The sequence below is a fragment of the Neolamprologus brichardi genome, chromosome 7, assembly GCF_056152115.1.
Source record: "Neolamprologus brichardi isolate AB-2024 chromosome 7, ASM5615211v1, whole genome shotgun sequence".
NCBI classification, from domain to species: domain Eukaryota; kingdom Metazoa; phylum Chordata; class Actinopteri; order Cichliformes; family Cichlidae; genus Neolamprologus; species Neolamprologus brichardi.
The window spans coordinates 38,630,761-38,650,502 of NC_142110.1; the positions used below are offsets into that span (position 1 = coordinate 38,630,761).

A 19,742-nucleotide genomic window follows, 5' to 3' on the forward strand; every position below is an offset into this window, starting at 1 on the left:
GCTGACCATAAAGAACACAAAGGCTCATTTAAAATTTCAAAATGAAAAACTTGATCTCCAGGACTTTTCAGAAAAAAGTTATGTAGATGAGACAAGATTAACTTTTATGGAAGGTTTATGTTTTGTTACGTCTGATGTGACAGTATTTTACCAAAAGAACATCATACCAGTGATCAAACATGGTGGTGGTGGTGTTATGGTCTGGGACTGCAATGTTTTTCAGGACCTGGATGACTTTTCATAATTAATGGAACCATGAATTCAAACATGGTTCCATGTCCATCCATCAGGTTTTGCCCTGAAGCTCAAATATACTTGGGTTATGCAGAAAAATGATCCAAAACAGACCTATACGTCAACATATATTATATATTAGTTGTCATGACAAAGTCTATACTATATTCACATTGATGTAGCTGTATGGTAAGGTAGTAAAAACAGAATAACAGAGATTTCATTACAAAATAAACCCTAACTTTTTTTTTATACAGTTATCACAGAAGCTAAGGGGCAGTAAGGGAATTTAGTGTTCAGAAAGCTGGGCACACTGTGTGGGAACCTGCATTTTTCAGGCTAATTAAGGAATTAAAAATGAGCTATTAAATTTGGATATAATTACATTTTACTTTGAATTTCTGTAATACAGAGACGCATTCTGAACATAAGTTGAGCAAATGCTGACTACTGCAAATGCAGTTTAAACATCAGTTTTTATTGTGAGGCTGTGTTTGACAAAATGAATTATACTTTTCAAATGAAAGCATGTGGGGGAATAGCAAGAATTGCTTTACAGTGGTTGGCTTTTTATTTTATTGATATAATTTTCTCAGTGAAATTGATTTACTCTACTTTTTCACCACCTGTTAAATATTCATATCAACAACAAAACCACCACTTGCAATGTTGACATGTTAAACAATTAACCCAACTTTCAAATGAATAATTATGGTAATTCATATTAAAAATAAATGATCCATGTTATGAGACTGAACTACTCAAATAAAATGACACATTTAAAGTCTGTGCTATGCTGTGACGTGAAATATTAACTTACTGAAGAAAACACTGTAATTTATTGGATGCTCCTGTTGGAAAGCTAATTAAAGACTTGGGTAACCTATAATTAAAAGCCTATAAAATATTCTAGTCAGGAAAAGAAACTGCACCTTCTTTCAGTTCTACGGTTTTAAATAAGGATCTAAATGTGATAAATAAAACCTCAAATAAACAACAATACATTAGACATTAGACTGTGTAGATATTTATTTAACAAAAACAGACAAAATTCAGAAGCAGTGTGTGGAAAAGTAAGTACTACTTAGAGGGTAAGTAGTAGTCAAGTAGGTGCTGTTAATCAAATGTAGTAGATTAACTGATTATCAACAATGACCTTAAACAAACAGCTGTTTATGGCCATCAATGGGCAAGATTATAAGGCCATATCCAAATAAGTCATCATTCTACAGTGAAACAGATTATTTACAACTTGAAAACATTGAAGAAAATTGTCAGTCTTCAAAGATTCAGATACCCTAGCAAATTCACCTCAAGGTTAGACCATAAAATGCTCAGAAATTGCAAAACTACATCTCCGACCCAACAGGCCTGAGTTGGCATGTTGTTTGAAAAGTCTGCAAGTAGGAATCATCTTCTTTCTTAAAGAAACATGGTTGCATGGCCTAGGTTTGCAAAGTTGCATCTGAACAAACCACAAGACTTTGAAACGGTGTCCTTTGAAACCAAGTGGAGATACTTGGCCATAATGCTCCATGCTTTGAGAAAACCAAACACAGCTTATCAGTCCAAACACCTTATGCCAACTGTCAAGCATAGTGGTGAATGTGGTAATGAACTGGGCTTGTTTTTGAGATCTACAACCTCATGTTGAAAATAACCAAAGTGTTGCAATGTCCCAGTCAAAGTCCTGATCTCCACCCAATGAAATGTAGGACAAGACATTTAATGTGGCAGGACATTAAAACAGTCATGTATGAAACAAATATCTACAAAAGCCAATAAACTGAAACAATGCTGTAAAGAAGAATGAGTTGAAATTCTTCCACAACAATCTGAAACAATTGTTTCAACAATCATTTCATGTTATTGCTGCGAAAAGTATTGGATCATAAAGTATAGTTCATGGCTGCAATCATATGCTGTGATTGCAGCCATTCCCCGACTCTCTGTGAATGGTACTCATGGCCATTGATCAGTGGTTGATGATCAGTGGGTTTTGGTTAGTGGTTAATGATCAATGGTCATGAGAATTTTCATAATTAAGATCTTTTCCCTCCCAGCCCATTGTTCCTTCAGCAGGCTGGTTTCAGTCATTATGCAAATGTGCTGTTTATAAGATTGGAGAAACTTGCAGTCAGCTGAGACTGAAGAAGTCACTTGCATGAGTGACGAAACGTTTCTCCCACAAAACGTTACATCCAGATGAACAGAATCAACTTTTGGAGATATAGTTCATGAACCAATACTTTGCATTTTGGCTTAACTTGTTGTTAAATAAATTCACACAGTATATTATGTTGCTGTTGCTCATCTTAAGTTGTCCTTACTAAGCTGTATAACCTGGTAAGGACCAAATGATTTTAATTATACCCTGATATTTAAAAATCTTAGAAAAACACTGGAAATTCTTTTTTCATACAACTGTATATTGTATTATTATTTGTTTATTTATATTACTTTGATTAGGTTAGTCTGAGAGAAGGGAGCTTTCAAGAAGGTGGGGTGATTTTGGATCTGATGGAGCATCGGGCATCATTTTACAGTGATACAGAGCCTCCACTGAAAGTAAGGCCACCCTTGAAGAAGAACCTACATCCACAGTACATGCACAGGATAAGCAATAATTGCTGGCATATTTTTTTTTCTTTCTTAACCCTTGTGTGGTGTTCGTATTTTTGTCACTCAGCCAGTGTTCATAGGTCTGGTGGACCCGCTAGAGTCTTGGCTTTCCAAATTAACACTATCAAACAATTTTATGTTAAATTACTCAACAGATGTTTACTTCATCCCAATTACAAGCCATATGAACAGCAAACATGGTTATTTTTTTCCCTTTACCTTTATTAGATCACATTTATGAATTAATGTAAATATATATAAAAGCCACGGGCGACCGTGGCTCAGGGGGTTGGGGAGCGTATCTGTAACCGGAAGGTCGCCGGTTCGATCCCCGGGCTCTCTGTCCTGGTCATTGTGTCCTTGGGCAAGACACTTTACCCTACCGCCTACTGGTGTTGGCCAGAGGGGCCGATGGCGCGATATGGCAGCCTTGCTTCTGTCAGTCTCCAGGGCAGCTGTGGCTACAACTGTAGCTGCCTCCACCAGTGTGTGAATGCGAGAGTGAATGAATAGTGGCATTGTAAAGCGCTTTGGGTGCCTTGAAAAGCTTGAAAAGCGCTATATAAATCCAATCCATTATAAAAAAATAAAATCTGTTATAATCAAGTGGAGTGAGTGGAAAGACACAACACATTTACACATGAAGCAATATGTTTCACAACTAAATGACATCAGCTGCTCACCAATGGTGACATTAGGCCCAGGGTTGTAAAACAGGGGGAGGCGGTGCATCCACTTATCCCACACTGTCCTGATGGCAGCTAGCTTGTCTCTCTGCCGTCGAGCTTGTCTGTCTTCTCGGTTATCAAAATGGATAATGGACGTTTTCCAGAGACATTGATGCACGGAAAAGTTCTCTGCCGATTTCTGCATCCCACAGGGATTCTGAGGATTCCCCTTTGGACCTAAAAAAAGGATAAGAACCCCAAAGTAGGTCTGTAGATCAATTTGGTCCATCTCCTTCAACTTCTCTCCAAAAACACACCTTCCTTCTAAATTACTAGAATAATTTTCTGGATGGAATCTGGGATGAAAAGCTCAAATGAAAACTTAATGTCCTGCCCATGAATAACTGCCAACCGAGTTGGCCCTGGTTGCATCCTTATCACGTTTGCAGCTCTGCAGAGTGGCTCATTTCTTGGGCAAGAAGACCATCCAATTTCACCATTTTTTGACATCCATATTTCTTCACTTGCTGTCTGGCGGGCTTGTTCTGGTCCTGGAGCTGGCTGCTGACGGGGTACTCGTCTTCGTTTTGTTACTAAATGGTGATCAACCTCATCCTCTTCTTCAAAGTCACTGTCAGACTCAGAATTTTCAGAAATGTGATCCTCATATTCTGAAACCTCTTTCTCTACATCATCATCCGAAGCCCCTCTCTCTTCCAAAATCAATTGCAAGGCCCTCGCAGCAGATAATCTTTTGGCCATCTTGATCAGTTGTGATAAATAACCACACTGGCAAAGTCTTATTTATAGTATTATGCCACTAATTTGCAGGTGGGACAGGGTATGAGAAAATAAAATTTGGATCCCTCAAGAAAGAGGGTAAAATGTGCGGGAATGTAAGAGCAGATGGTGTTGATAGTTGAATTTGCAATAATGTTGCAACTTTGAGCGGGAGGGGAAGAAAACACTATCAGCAGCACAAGAAAGGAGGAAGACAGAGTGTGGAAACACAAGATCTACACTTTCAACACTTTTATTAGACCTGGGCCCAGTGGACCCAAACATCTTACGTGTAATGTAAATGCATAAGGGGAGGTACAGTAGTGATGTGTCGGTTGCAAATGAAATGGCTCTTAGAGTCGGATCTTTGACGTGAACAACGCGACGCAACAACTATTTTCAGTTGTGGATGATAAAGGATTCAGAAAGTTTATTCATGCAGGCCCATATGACAGAGAATATGCATCTTCTTTTGGTTTTCATATTGTAATTTATATTTAATTGTGTTGTGGTTTGCAGTGTTTTGTGTCGTTTCATTTTAAATTTGTTTAAAAGGAAAAAGCTGAAAATTTAAATAGTTAAAATAAATAGTGAATAAATAAAAGTATATTTACGGTGGCCCCTAGAGACAAAGCACGTACAAACTTCAAAACACGTAAAAACTCCAAAACACAAGTGCTCCAGGATGCTAGGCGCAGTGTTGAGCTTTTGTTACCTAGTGGCTACACAAGCCAGCAAGTACCAACGACCGGATTTGGTGTGTGGTAGTAACAGGTAAATGAACTTTTTTTTAATTATTTGAATATATATGAGTGCTTGTGTATAAATACACAAACCATACACATATGCTTTCAATTGTGTAATTTAAGTGATCTAGGTAGCTCTGTTTTGGAAGTTCAGTTAAAGCTAGAAATGTGTTTTGGAGTTTGTACGTGCTTTTTGGAGTTTGTACGTGCTTTGTATCTAGGGGCCACCACATATATTTATATATAAACATATATAAATAAAACCACCTTTTTTTTTTTACATTAGTAATTCCTTTTGTGCATAATTTTATATTATTGTTAATAATAAATTAATTAAAGCAACAAAACAACTTGAAGAGCCGGTTCGGAGCCGAAAGAGCTGGCTCTATTTAGTGAGCCGAGCCGAAAGAGCCAGTTCTCTAAAAAGAGCCGGAAATCCCATCACTAAAGTACAGTATGCAGTCATTGAAAATTTTTTCAGATTTATGTTCCTCACAGAAAATAAGCCAAAGCCAACAAAATTTCAGGTTGAAAAAATAAATAATTGTGGAATTGTTCTTTTGAAAAAGACTGAAAACAGGTCTCACAGACCCAAACACCATACAAGGGTTAAAATCTGCTGTAGCATTACCCTAAGGATTGCAATTATCATGACAAATAAAATATGTACATAATATTTCTTGCTGACTTTTCCTATCTGTAATGAAACACAGATGGACATGCACATGCACACAGAGTGAAGCACATCATACATGGCCTGCAGCCCTTAATTATTAATGTGAGGCAGAGTTGCAAGTGAGAATACAAATATTTAACATACTCACATCAGACATTAGCCAGTCTTTCACTTGCCACCTCCCTGGTATATTTTATATTGATAAATAAATAAACCCTGTACCCTAATTTAGTAGATTATATTGGCAGGCATTTTTTAAAGGAAACATTCAAGCTCACTGTATTTTTTAAACATACAAATCATACAACATACAATCATATTATACTACTTTTGTTAATCTTTTATGCTAAATATCGGTTATGAATATGAAGTTACAAACATTACTGCTGTTATGTATGAACCAAGAGTTATGGTGTGCTATGCAAGTCATCGCCAGTAGGGGGCACCACACCCAGTTATGTGTGTGTGTAACTTCTGTGTTATCTCAATAAAGAAGAAGTCAACATGTAAACAAGCTACCGTGCGTATCACTCTGACTCGGTATAAGCCCTGTTAGTGTACTGACACCACCAAACAAAACCTTTTGTTTTAATTTTAGTTAACCACTTGCTTCAATGTTACTTCATAGTTAAAGTGGTGCTCAATGAATATTTTTACTTTATTTATATTATCCACAAAAATAACTTCATCTTATAAGTCATCTAATCTTCTCTGTTGGCTTTTTTTCCTTCTTTGCATAGCACATCATCTGAAATTTCTTCAGGCAGACCTTTCTTTTCATCGTTAACTTGCAGTAATTGTCTGAGGCAGTGCTTCTCAGCACTTTTAGGAAACTATCTGATGAAGACTAAATCTGCAAGAGAAACTGAAGGCTACATGCACTTCAGTTTAGATGGTTTTAAGCATCCTATGTGTGTACCATCGCTGATTGCACCATCGCTGATTGCACCCACTGGAAAACAAAACAATATATTCTGATATATTAAGAATAGTCGTGAGTCAGCGACTAAGGAAAAAAAAAACGAAAACACTGTGGTGGTAAGAATAGGCACCTTAAGGCAGTGGGGTGACTTACTTAGCTACTGAGCTAAGAAGTATGCTGGCTAAAATGATGAACACATCAATACTAGACAATGTCCAGGTTTTATTTGATTTCAGAATAAAAGAAAACCTTATAATTTAGCCTTAAGCAAGGCCACCTTGGTAATACACAACAAGTAGATTTTGGTAGGATTTCTTTCCAACCTAACATGGTTAGCACTCTGTGGGCGAGTTAATTCTGTGAGCTAGGAAAAAATGCAATATTGGTAAAAAATTGTAATAGCATTGCATTATATCTCTGTTATCAGTTTTTGTCCGTGGATGCTCTGTTCCAGGAACCCACTTCTCATCAGTATATCCTGCTTCCTCAACACCTAAGCCAGTATCAGTGGGGTGTGGTGACTTTTACAAAAAGGCAAGGAGAGATGCTGACACTGTACTTTTGGAAATTTTCCATAAAACAAAAGTAAAAATAGTTGCTCTGCAGAAAAATGTGTTAAATGGATTAAAATTACTGCTGCATTTGTTTAAAATTCTATACTTATATACTTTTTTACACTAAAAAAATAAAAATCAGTTGTTCATAAGCTCAGCAACACAGGCCTGCATCTTGATTTAAAAAAAAAAGTTTAATATTTAAGATCTGTCACGGTTCTGGGTCCGTTGGACCCAGTAATTTGAGTTTATTATGTTTTGGTTTACTTTTGCATCATGGATTATTCTTTATCTTTCTCTGGTACTTTGTGTTTCAGTTATCTTGGTGTTTTGGATTGTTTTCTCATTCTCTTGTTGAGATGATGTTTATTATTAGCGTTTCATGTTTCTGTTTATCCATGTTTTAGGAATTGTGGTTACATGTATTGTTTGAGTTTCATGTATTATTTTCTGTCTGCCCCTCTGTGTCGAGTCTGTGTCTTTGAGTAGTGTTTCATGTTTCCAGTTTTTTTGTGAAAGTCTTTGTCTTAGGTTAGTGTGTGCAGCTTTGTTCCCCCTGTCTTGTTAGCCCTGATCTCTCCCAGCTGTGTCTCCCTCCTGTTGCCCATTCTGTCACGGTTCTGGGTCAGTTTCTACCCAGTATTTTGAGTTTATAATGTTTTGGTTTAATTTTCCATCAGGGATTGTTTTCTTGTTCTCTTGTTGTGTTGATGATGTCGATTATGTTTATTATTAGGGTTTCATGTTTCTGTTTATTTGTGTTTAGGATTTGTTCTTCGGTTGTGTCTGCTTAGTATGTCTAGTTCCATGTGTCATTTTCTGTCTGTCTCTCAATGTCGAGTCTGCGTCTTAGTGTGATGGTTTCTTGTTCCTGTTTTATTGTGAAGGTCTGCGTCTCATGTGAGTGTGTTCAGTTTTACCTCTCGTCCCGTTAATGATTCCCAGCTGTGTCTCCCACCTGTGTGTAATCTCCCTGTGATTTTCTGAGTGTATTTAAGTCGTGTCTTCTGTGTTTGTAGTTGCTGGTCCGTCTGTGTATCCACCCTGCGTCATCTGTGCGTTTCCCTGCTGTCAATCTGTTTCTGCTCGCTCTCGTTCATGTTCAGGTTCGTGTTCTGTACTCAGTTTGTTCCCAGTATAGTTTAGTCTTTGTTCGGTTCGCCTTTTGTCCATTTTTATTTTGTGTTTAATAAACCACCATCACACCTTTACAAGTGCCTGCGTTTGGATCCTCCTTTATTTTCCACACGGCTCATCTCACTCGCCGTGACACATTCTCTCATTACTACCCTGTGTATATAAGCCCTGTGTTTTCCCGTGCTCGGTGTCGCATCGTACCATCAGATCATGCCTGTGTGTTTTCGTGTCAATTTATGTTCAGTACCATTGCTCAGTTTCATCTTTTGTTTTATGCCAGCAATAAAGCTGAGGTTTGAGTTACAGTTCAGTGTCTGAGTCCTGCGTTTGGATCCTCCTCTCCGCCTGCCCGCACACAGAGCCCTGACAAGATCAATTTAAAAAAGGGTGAGTAATACTAATAATACATTTTATTTATAGGGGCCTTTAAGACCCTCAAGGTCATCTTACAATAGAACAAAAACAATAGCAACAATACAATATAATAAAACATGCAAAATAAAATTTAGACATAAGAGAAAAAAAAGCATGAAAGTATAAAGCAAGTATAAAAGTTGAGCAGCGTAAAAATGGACTAAGACAGAATCAGCTGTATGCAATTTTGAATAGATGGGTTTTGAGATGTGATTTAAAAGTGGTGAGACAGTTTGTGGTCCGGAGATTTGGTGGAAGTGCATTCCAAAGTCTTGGGGCAGAACAACTAAAGGCTCTGAGTCCAATGGTAGCCAGTCGAGCAGGTGGAACAGACAAAAGGGAAGCTGAAGAAGAGTGAACTGTACGAGGAGGTGAGTATGTATGGAGAAGATCAGATAAATATGGAGGAGCGAGGTTATGAAGCGCTTTGAACATAAGAAGCAGGATCTTGAAATTGACACGGAGGTGAACTGGAAGCCAATGGAGCTCTTTAAGAACAGGTGTTATATGTTCAGTAGATCTAATTCTGGAAATAATACGAGCAGCTGTATTTGGAACTAACTGCAATTTATGGAGAGATTTATGAGGTAGACCATAGAGAAGAGAATTACAGTAATCTAAACGAGATGTGACAAGAGCATTGACAAGTATGGCGGTACTGTTTGGAGTGAGTGAAGGCAGTTAATATTATGGAGATGAAAATGGGAAGACCAAGTGATATTATTTATATGTGCTGTGAAGGAAAGAGTGCTATCAAGGATGACACCAAGACTCTTAACCTGAGGGGAGGGTGTGACAATAGAGTTATCAATGGATAATGAAAGACTTCTGGTTGGGACTTTGGTCAGTTTTGATTTGGTGCCTATTAAAATGAATTCTGGTTTATAGCCATTAAGTTTAAGAAAGTTGTGAGTAAACCAGACCTTGATTTCACTTAAGCAGTCAGAAATGGATGTGGGTAGGAGAGTAGCCGTGGGTTTGGAGGATAGGTAGAGCTAGGTGTCATCTCTTGTACTGCCATGATTAATGCATCTGTGCTGTCTTTCAGTCCAGCTTTGGCTGCTCTTTATCTGGTAGGATTTCTGGATGTCAGCCACTTCATCTATCTATCTGGTACATACCGTGCAAGGGTTTGTCCTTCCAGGATGGCTCCTCCTCTTGCTCCTCTTTCTTGGGTTTCTGCTGCCTGAGGTACTCACTGAGCATGCGGTCTGTGGTGGCCAACTTCCTGATGTACTCATGTATGTTTGTTGTCTCATCCTGGACTGCGGTATTGGCACTCACTAGTCCCCAGCCTCTTTCCTTCTGCTTAATGTACAGTGTCAGGGTTCTAGACCTGGGGTGAAACCATCCCGGGATGGTCAGGAGCTTCCTAGTCTTGATGTCAGTGGCTTCTATCTCCTCCTTTGGCCAGCTTATTATCCCAGCAGGGTACCTGATCATGGGCAGGGTGTAAGTGTTGATAGCCCAGATCTTGTTCTTACCATTCAGCTGACTCCTCAGGACTTGCCTTACTCTCTGCAGGTACTTGGTGGTTGCAGCTTTCCTAGCAGCCTCTTTGTGGTTCCCATTTGCTTGTGGGATTCCGAGGTACTTGTAGTTGTCCTCCATGTGTGCAGTGTTGCCTTCTGGTAGTTTGTTCCCCTCAGATCTGACTCCCTTCCCTCTCTTTGTTAGGATCAGACTACACTTCTCCAATCTGAACGGCATTCTGATGTCCTTGCTGTAGATCCTGGTGGTGTGGATCAGTGAATCTATGTCTTGTTCACTCTTGGCATACAGCTTGATGTCATCCATGTAGAGGAGGTCACTGATTATTGCTCAGTTCGGTAGCCAGTATCTGTAGCAAGACTTTGCAATGATCTCACTGGGGGGGTCGGGCCTATGTAGTAGTGATGGGATTTCCGGCTCTTTTTAGAGACCCGGCTCTTTCGGCTCGGCTCACTAAAAAGAGCCAGCTCTTTTGGCTCCGAACCTGTTCTTCAGGTTGTTTTGTTGCTTTAAGTATTTAATCATTAACACTAATATAAAATTATGCAGAAAAGGAATTACTAATGTAAAAAAAAGTGGTTTTATTTATATATGTTTATATATAGCCCCTAGAGACAAAGCACGTACAAACTCCAAAACACATTTCTAGCGTTTACTGAACTTCCAAAACAGAGCTACCCAGATCACTTAAATTACACAATTGAAAGCATGTGTGTATTGTTTGTGTATTTATAGACAAGCACTCATATTTATTCAAATAATTGAAAAAAAAAAAAGTTCATTTACCTGTTACTACCACACACCAAATCCGGTTGTTGATACTTCCTGGCTTGTGTAGCCACTAGGTAACAAAAGCTCAACACCGCGCCCTAGCATCCTGGAGCACTTCTGTTGTCTTTTGTACGTGATTCTGACTTTGTACGTGCTTCTGAGTTTTTACGTGTTTTGGAGTTTTTACGCGTTTTGGAGTTTGTACATGCTTAGGAGTTTGTACGTGCTTTGTCTCTAAGGGCCACCGTAAATATACTTTATTTATTCACTCCACATAAAATGTAATAAATAAATCATATAATACAAAAAACAACTATTTACATTTTAAACTTTTAACTATTTAAATTTTCATCTTTTTCCTTTTAAACAAATTTAACATGAAACAACACAAAACACTGCAAACCACAACACAATTAAATATAAATTAAAATATTAAAACAAAAAGAAGATGCACATTCTCTGTCATATGGGCCTGCATGATTTCTGAATCCTTTATCATCTGGAACTGAAACTAGTGGATGATTACTATACCTTTCTAATGTGACGTTGTTGCCCCTGGCTCTCTTTCTCTCTGGCTCTGTTCCTGTGCTACTGCGAGTGTAACTAATGCCCCTCCCCCCTCTGCCCAGCACAAAGTACAGGCCGTGCGCGGAGTTTAGCGGAAAAAAGGGCGAGAGAGAGGGTGAGAGAAAGGAAAAAAAAAAAACCCCTCACGGCTACCAATAAAGAGCCGGCTCGCGTCGTTCGCTTCAAAGACTCGGCTCTAAGAGCCATTTCGTTCGCGAACGACCCATCACTATTATGTAGAACAGCAGTGGAGACAGAGCATCTTCTTGGTAGATCCTACACTTGATGGTGCCTTGTGCTATGGGCTTGAATTTGGCCTCTAGTGTTGTACGCCAAATCTGCATTGAGTTCCTGATGAAAGCTCTTAAGGTCCTGTTGCTCTTGTAGAATTCTAAGCATTCCAGGATAGAGGTGTGGGGCACCGAGTCATAGATCTTCTTGTAATCAATCCAGGCAGTGCACAGGTTGGTGAACCTGGCCTTGCAGTCTCGGGTGACTGCTCTGTCTACCAGTAGCTGGTGTTTCACACGTCTGGTTTTCCCGCCAATTCCTTTCTGTGCCCAACTCATGTATTGAGCCATATGCCTGTTTATCTTAGCTGCTATGATGCCTGACAGGAGCTTCCATGTGGTACAGGCAGGTAATTGGCCGGTAGCTGGATGGGACCAGTCCCTTCTGGGGATCCTTGGGGTTCAGGACTGTCCGGCCTTCACTTAGCCATTCTGGGTAACTACACACACTAACGTACACACGCACACACACACACACACGCGCGTCTATACATATGTCTGTTATTTATCCTTTGTACCCCACTGTGTTATTTTCAGTAAAATTTTTGAACTCATTGTGTCTGTGGAGCCTTTGAACTTAGATCCAAGTTTTACTCTGGACTGATCAGAAACTCACAAGGTTTATGGCCTTTTAGTTTCAGGTCACCACCAGTAGTGAATTCCAGGTGTAATTGCACTCCTGTGGGGAGGAATTATCAACAATTAGAGTGACATTAGAGGACAAATTGATGAGCTAGAGGACAAAGATGGAAGAGACCAATTGTCCAGCAGCTCATAGACCCATCACAAAACCAATTAAGTTTGTTTCTGTTCAGAAGTTCAAAGACACAGCCAGACTGCAGAAGTAAGATGCTGTGCGGATTTTTGTCAGCAACATGCGTCTAACAGCAGGAATTTCATAAAAAACACAATGAGAAATGTTATTCTCCCACTGAATAAACAAAATAAGCAGTTCTTAGACACTACTGACATTTCTTACACCAAAGCTGTCCACCATTTTCACTTGCCTTCTCCAACTCCTTGTGCATCCTTTGCTTGTATGAATATTTTCTTTATCCAGTTCTCTTTTAATCTAGACTTTCTTGAATCTCTGAGGTTTTTGCATAACCAAGAGACCTGCCGACACATTTGCATTTGCTAACCTTGCAGAATTTTTGAGTAAAAGTAAGATAATTACAGCCACCATGACCCATTTAACAGGGCAGACCTGAAATAGTTTGACTACTTAACACTTTAAAGAGTAAGTACTTGACACCCAGTGACTGCATTAGAAACAAGATACAAGTTATGATCAATATTATTTTTGCTCTACAGAGACATTTGTAATTTACTTGGGTAGGATTTTAGAATAGAATAGAATGGAACTTTATTAATCCCTTGAGGAGGTCTCCTAAGGGAAATTGTGGTTTCAGCAGCACAACACCAGTCACCTTAAATACAAATGAGAAAAAAACAAACAAACAAACAAGCAGGTACAAATAATTGATAGAGTATTAAGAATAAAATATCAGCAGCAGAATTTAAAAGGTAATAATAATTGTATTACTATCGTTATTATCATTATCATCATCATTATCATTATTATTATCATTATCATTTTTGTTTTTGTTGTTGTTGTTGTCATCATCTTAACATTATTAACACTCTAAACAGTGTTAAGGTTAAACTCCATTTGATGTAATGATTGCGTGATGACACTGATTGATGTGTTGGGATTTTTACATTGATCCTTATGTGGTTGAGATATTCTCACTAGAAGTGTTATTTTATTTGGACGGGTAGAGGAAGAGTTAATGAAGATATGTCAAGTGTTTAGCAGTTTTTCAAGTTTTAACTTATATTTCAGCACAGAGTTTTTTTATATACATGGATCTCCTAAAAGTATTGGAGTCTATCACAGCTGTGGGGGCACTTCTATTGTGCTATGAACATGGATGGACATCGCTTCAGAGGCAGCTCGGGGAGAATGCTTTTGACCTGATCTGGACAGCAAACTGGAACAGCATGATAATATAGCAAGCAGAAATGAATTGCTAGACATGGCAATTTTCTTAAGGGTACAAAACCATGCATCTACCTGTTCAAAGGTGTTTCTGCTTAAGTATGCCCCCTACTTTTCTACAGATGGAAAGGAATGATATAAGGAAGTATGAAGTTTATACAGGTAGTGCAGGTGACAGTAACATCATGGGATGATGCAATCAAAGAGTCAAACACACTAGGGGGTAAGACAGTCTACAGACATTACAGTCTCATGTAGATTCAAACTTCTGGTTAAGTAGTAACAGAAAGTGTATTCTTCATCAAAGAATGGTCCAAGAGCAAGGACCATAGGAAGTCTTCCTTTGATATTCTTTATTAATTAGTAAACTGTGTTAAAATCCTGAAAATATTCTCTTAACAGTGTATATTTTCTTCAACAGAGAGCAGTTACATCTGAAATGCATCAAAGTATTTTCTCAGTGAAAGACTAGGCTGATTGGAATAACTGTCTTTTACGTATAGCAAAGTCAGCAGCTATACTGCATTGTGCAATCATTTTGGGTATTATTATTAGATACACACACACACACACACACACACACACACACACACACACACACACACACACACACACACACACACACACACACACACACACACTATTATTGCATATTATTCCTGAATGGATAACCTGTCACACAATTCTAAAATCAAAGCAAAACTAATATACATGCAAACTTAAGATAAACAGATGAAGAACTTGAGTTTACTAAAATTGTTATTATTTTAGAATTCATTTCATTTCACTTCCTCACCATGTACCTGTAAGTCTTTGCTATTTTTTATTTTTGGCCTAAAGACATATTTCTGCTCACTTTTAGTACTTCTATCGCTACACTTTTTGCCCTCTACAGTGGTGCTGATGAGATGGCAAAGTCCTTTTAATGAATGCTAGTCTCTCCTTATGGGCTTAATGAAGATTTCCTTGCTTCTTTATATCCTACTTTCAGGGTTTCACTATCCCCTCTGTCTAATAATTAAGTCAGGATATGAGCCGTAAAGGATGAACTCTGCTGAAATGAACCCTGAGAATTCTTCACCATCTGCTCCACTCATCTCATTCTACACTGAGGGCTACCATCACAGTTTTGGCCGCCCCTGCTGGACTCCCTCCCACATGTTTACAAAAGGGAGAACAGTATCAGAAAAATTACTTGTTGTGTGCAGCATGTTTATCCAAAACGGGACTTCTCTTACATTGTGGACCTTCATTTCCACCTCCATCCAACTTTTTCTTTCTCATTAAAATACCGACCTCGGAGCACAAGTTCTCCCTCTTACTCACACTTCTTTTTCTGCTTTTATCACTTCAGGCACCAAGGGAAAATGAGAGCAAGGCTGACAAAAAGGGTTGTCCACTTAATAGGCAGTATTCATTAATTAATATTCATTTTCATCCAAGGAGTACATTCGAGTGAAATACAGATAGTGCCAAGGGAACTGGCCTTAGGTGGGATTTCTTTTTCTTTTCTTTTCTTCTTTTTTTTTTTTTTTTAAAATTTAAGTGTTGAATTTTAACATCCTTGAAATATCTTTTGGGATCCCAGAGGTGTCAGGGTTTAACATTTTGATTATTAATTCCCTTACAGTCTCTAGTCAGCTGTTCAAACATAAACTGATTCAACCTTTATTGTGATCTTTCTTTTGTTAATACTGGTATTATAATTATAATAATAATAATAATAATAATAATAATAATAATAATAATAATAATAATAATAATAATAACAAATCTATTCTTACAACTAAAATCTTGAGTTCATAAGCAGTAAAACACAACTTTGGTTCATTTGAACCTTTCTGCGTCACTTGCTTATTTAAGATTTAACACCATAAACTAACAAAAAAAACCCCTCCTCGATCCACAATTTTTCAGCTATAAGTGATGAGGAACAAAATCCCCAGTCCTCATTTTTGTGACAATGTATTTCAAATTTTTATTTCAAAGTAATTCAGTTAGACATAAGCATTTAGTTAGTTTTATCCATGTGTATTCTAAAAGTAAACAGACCAGGGTCTGGATCTTGTCAACATTTAGGTGATGTCACAAATATAACAACAATGCTTTTGACAGCAATAACTACATACAGCTATAATAAATATTTATTCCTTTACACATTAACATGTATGTCACAAGAAGAAATGACTACTACACAACTGGCATATCTTTACGAGAGCAAATAGCAAGTAGACAAATATTCATTCTTAGAGCCACATTTACTAAACAGGAGAAACCAGCGTGAGTGCCACAACTCCCAAATAGTGCTGAAAGTGCAAGGATGCAAACCAAGAAATGACATTAAGCTATGGGTTATTTACTATCATGACAGCCCGTTAATTGTAAACCAAAAATTGTAGAAATATAGGTCATACATGTGTACATTAAATATAGACCTACGGTGGAGTCTGGCAGAGAGAGTCAGTATAATTGAAACATCTTGGGCAAGATTCTAACCCCAAGTTGCTCTCGGATTCACCCACTGGATTATGACTGTGTGTGAATGTAGAAAGCGCTTACATAGAAAAAAGTGTTTGTGTAAATGAGGAAAGTTGTATAAAGCACTCCTAGTGCTCACATAGGGTATATACGTATACTTTGCATCTGGTACTGTTAACAGTACCTCCACTGAAAAAAAGAAAAAAAAAGGATTTGCATATTTCATGAGTGACTTTTGTGTTTGCATGCAACTGAATTTTGTAGATCCACCTCTACAAACCATCACGTGTGATAACAGAGCTCATGAGATTATGGTGAAAACCTGCAAAAACCATGTGTGCTGTCCATAGCCCGGAAGTTATAACGGTTTAATTAATCTAATATTTCACTTTTATCTAAGTATAAAAGAAAAAATTAAAAACACATTTTTCCTTAATAAAGTTTATTAACACAAACCCATTGATCAAAACAAAAAGAAACAGCAGTTTCAAACTGTGAAAACATTGCAAAACATAAAAGTGAAAAGTGTGCATTCCAAATAAATTGACATGAGCAGAGAAATATATCACTCATCTAGCGTACACTAAAATCTCAGCAATACCTCCTCCATGCAGCTCCTCCACGTGACTCCCCCCAAAATCAAACATTTTATTTATTTGATTTATTTATTTTTTGGCATCAAATCTTGACGCAATTAGCAGTAAATTGCATGTTGAACCCATTATTACATCGGTTTGCGCACTTCATTTAAATATTCTCCTGACTATATTTTGCACTTTGAGAAAGGAACTCCCAGAAATTAATATAAAAAGGTAATTCCCCCCCCAAAAAAATCAGTTCTTACACACGATCTTGTCACTTGTCACAGGTGTAACACATTAGCAAATCCACCCCCTGCCCCTGGTTTTTAATCAGTAACACGAGCAAATTCCTTTTAAGTATGTGAAAAAAAGAGAGTAATTATTTCCGTCAGCATCACAGTATCATTTAGCCTCCTCATACTCTTTTAAGTCATGGACAAATGTGTGTGACTTATGGTATCCACTCTAGCTAATATAATTAATACTGGTTTTGTTGATCTATTATGAATACACCAGTGTGAGTTTGACTTTTTTTTAACAGAAAAATAGACAAAAGAGGGAATGAGATTTTTTTTTTTTAATGGCACTGTCATTCAGAATTTGAGGTCATATTTCCAGTCATCCATTGCTTAATTTATTCTATTCAGAAACCATACATGATTATGCAATTAAACATATCAAAATGTTTCATTTTATAGGAACTTTAGTAATGCTCAACTTGATATTCATAATGCCACACTGACCAGGGTTGTGTGCAGCTTTCAGTGAATCATATCATGTCTGTTGTGCCCAGGTGAAGTACATCAATATCTTTGAGCTGATAACTGTTTAAGCCAGTTCGATTTTGCAGAATCGGAGAGCCGGTCTCTCACCGTTTTTCATCTGGCTGGGCTTCATATGCTCCACTTTTACCTACATCAAAATCAGCAAGAACACAACAATAATAGAAACTCATTGCTAATATTTTAGCTGTACCTCTACATTGGTTTCTTTCAGACAGGATGTCATAACTTCTTATGTTCTTTATATATCTAAGGTGATACCTTCCCACATGACGCTTGCCTCTTGCATGTATATATGTTTTGTCAGGACCAATAGGTTTATACTTTTTGTTCCAGGAGATGCAACATTTGCTGGAATCAAAAACAATATAGTCTGTTCTGTGTTCTTCCAACTGCTACAAATTTCTTTAAAACATTTTTTGCATTGTATTTGATTGAAATGAAATTCTGACACTTGTGCTTTGATGAAGATTGCGAATTACAACAGAAAAAAACAACCTTTTAAAGTGCAGGTTTAGTGATTCAAGAGACGTTCATTTTGTCCCTGGTGGAAACACTTTTTTCTTTGCCTGAGACTGTAAACAATTGAACCAATTGGGAATGAAGTTTGTTGGCAATATCAAACAGATTTTATAAAAGTAGTAAAGTTGATGGTTAGTCACCATGTTCTTAATACTCAGCCTTTTAATAATGCATAGCTCTCCAATCCTCAAACTTTAGAATTGCTTTATTGAATAGAACTTTAGAAATCTGACATAATCTGCACAACTTCTGAAAAGCAGTGAGCTAAACAATAGCGCAAATGTGATATATTTAAAATGACTAACTCCATTATTTCCAGTTTGAATGAAACCTCTCATCTTCCAAATTCAAATCACAGTCTGCCCATGATAGCACATGACTTGTTTCAGTTAGTTTTGAAAGGATATGCTGAGTAACTGAAGATATTGATAAGGATTAATGGGGGGATGGGCATCAATATCATTCTAGCTCATTTACAGCACTGCAATTATTCTGTAAGCCACAGGTCTGAATAATTTATCTTAATTTTAAATTGATCTAGTAAGGAATAGGAATAAAACTTAGCGACGGCAGAAAATCTTTGGTAATTTTGTGTTTTGGAAACTCTCTATTTCTCAGTTGATCAGTTGCAAAATGCTGAATGTTTATGAAATCCATCCTTCAATGCAAACATTTATAAATAGCTTTTCAAGATCAAAGGTTTTATTGGTTTTTATCTCTAGAATTAATTATAGGTATGCAATTAATTCATAATTATCTTAAATTTCATCTGGATAGGAGTGCAAACCTTTTTTTTCTTTGCTAGTGCCTGTCCTCCCCACCACAATTCATCAAAAATAAACAAAAAAGGTAAAAAATATATATATATATATAACAGTCTGAGAATAAACTCCAAATTTTCAACATTAAAGTGAGAACAAAGTCTCCAATTTTGGAGAATTTTGTTTTTTCAAATCTTTGAGATTGAAGTGGCAAATATATGAGAAAAAGTGGAACGTTTGTAACAAAAATGACAAATTTGCCAGGAAGAACTTGGTTTTTTTGGGTCAAACAAATTAACATTGGGTTTGCTATGCAGTATGACAACATTAGCTAATTAAATTATGCTTTTCAAATGGATGTAGCAGCAAAGGAATACTTGTGATTTTAACCCAGAATCACAAGCTGTCATAAGCATCCATGTTGTTGTAACCCACTCCTGGGTAAGTACATCTCATTCTAGGTTTGGGGAGGAGCTGGACATGAGTGCGAATAATCATACCACAGAGGAATTTCAGTTACCAGCAATGTTCCCTCTAAGCTGCGCGCGTGCGCAATTGCGCACTGCTGGCACGGTCTCTGCGCACAGAAAATCTGCGTTGCGCACAAAAAAAAAAATCTAACCTGAATTGAAATTAAAATTAATACTTTTTAACTATTCTGTTTTGCAGTGTTAGTCAGTAAGTCACTGGCTGCTCCAGTATGGGATTAGAACGATGCCACCTTATCCCATAGTCCAGCCAATG

The 19,742-nt window shown here is 37.5% G+C and overlaps 1 protein-coding gene across 1 annotated transcript; it reads right to left on the minus strand.

Moving 5' to 3' along the window:
• Nucleotides 1-9,851: 9,851 nt before the first annotated feature.
• On the minus strand, nucleotides 9,852-10,550 carry LOC148102147 (uncharacterized). The gene has a single exon (XM_087844446.1). It carries the CDS (start codon nucleotides 10,548-10,550, stop codon nucleotides 9,852-9,854), a length of 699 nt encoding a protein of 232 aa, XP_087700572.1.
• Nucleotides 10,551-19,742: the final 9,192 nt, after the last annotated feature.

Bases quoted from the DNA above. Each gene is read 5' to 3' on its own strand.
- LOC148102147 (XM_087844446.1), bottom strand. From the start codon at position 10,550: ATGGATGACATCAAGCTGTATGCCAAGAGTGAACAAGACATAGATTCA.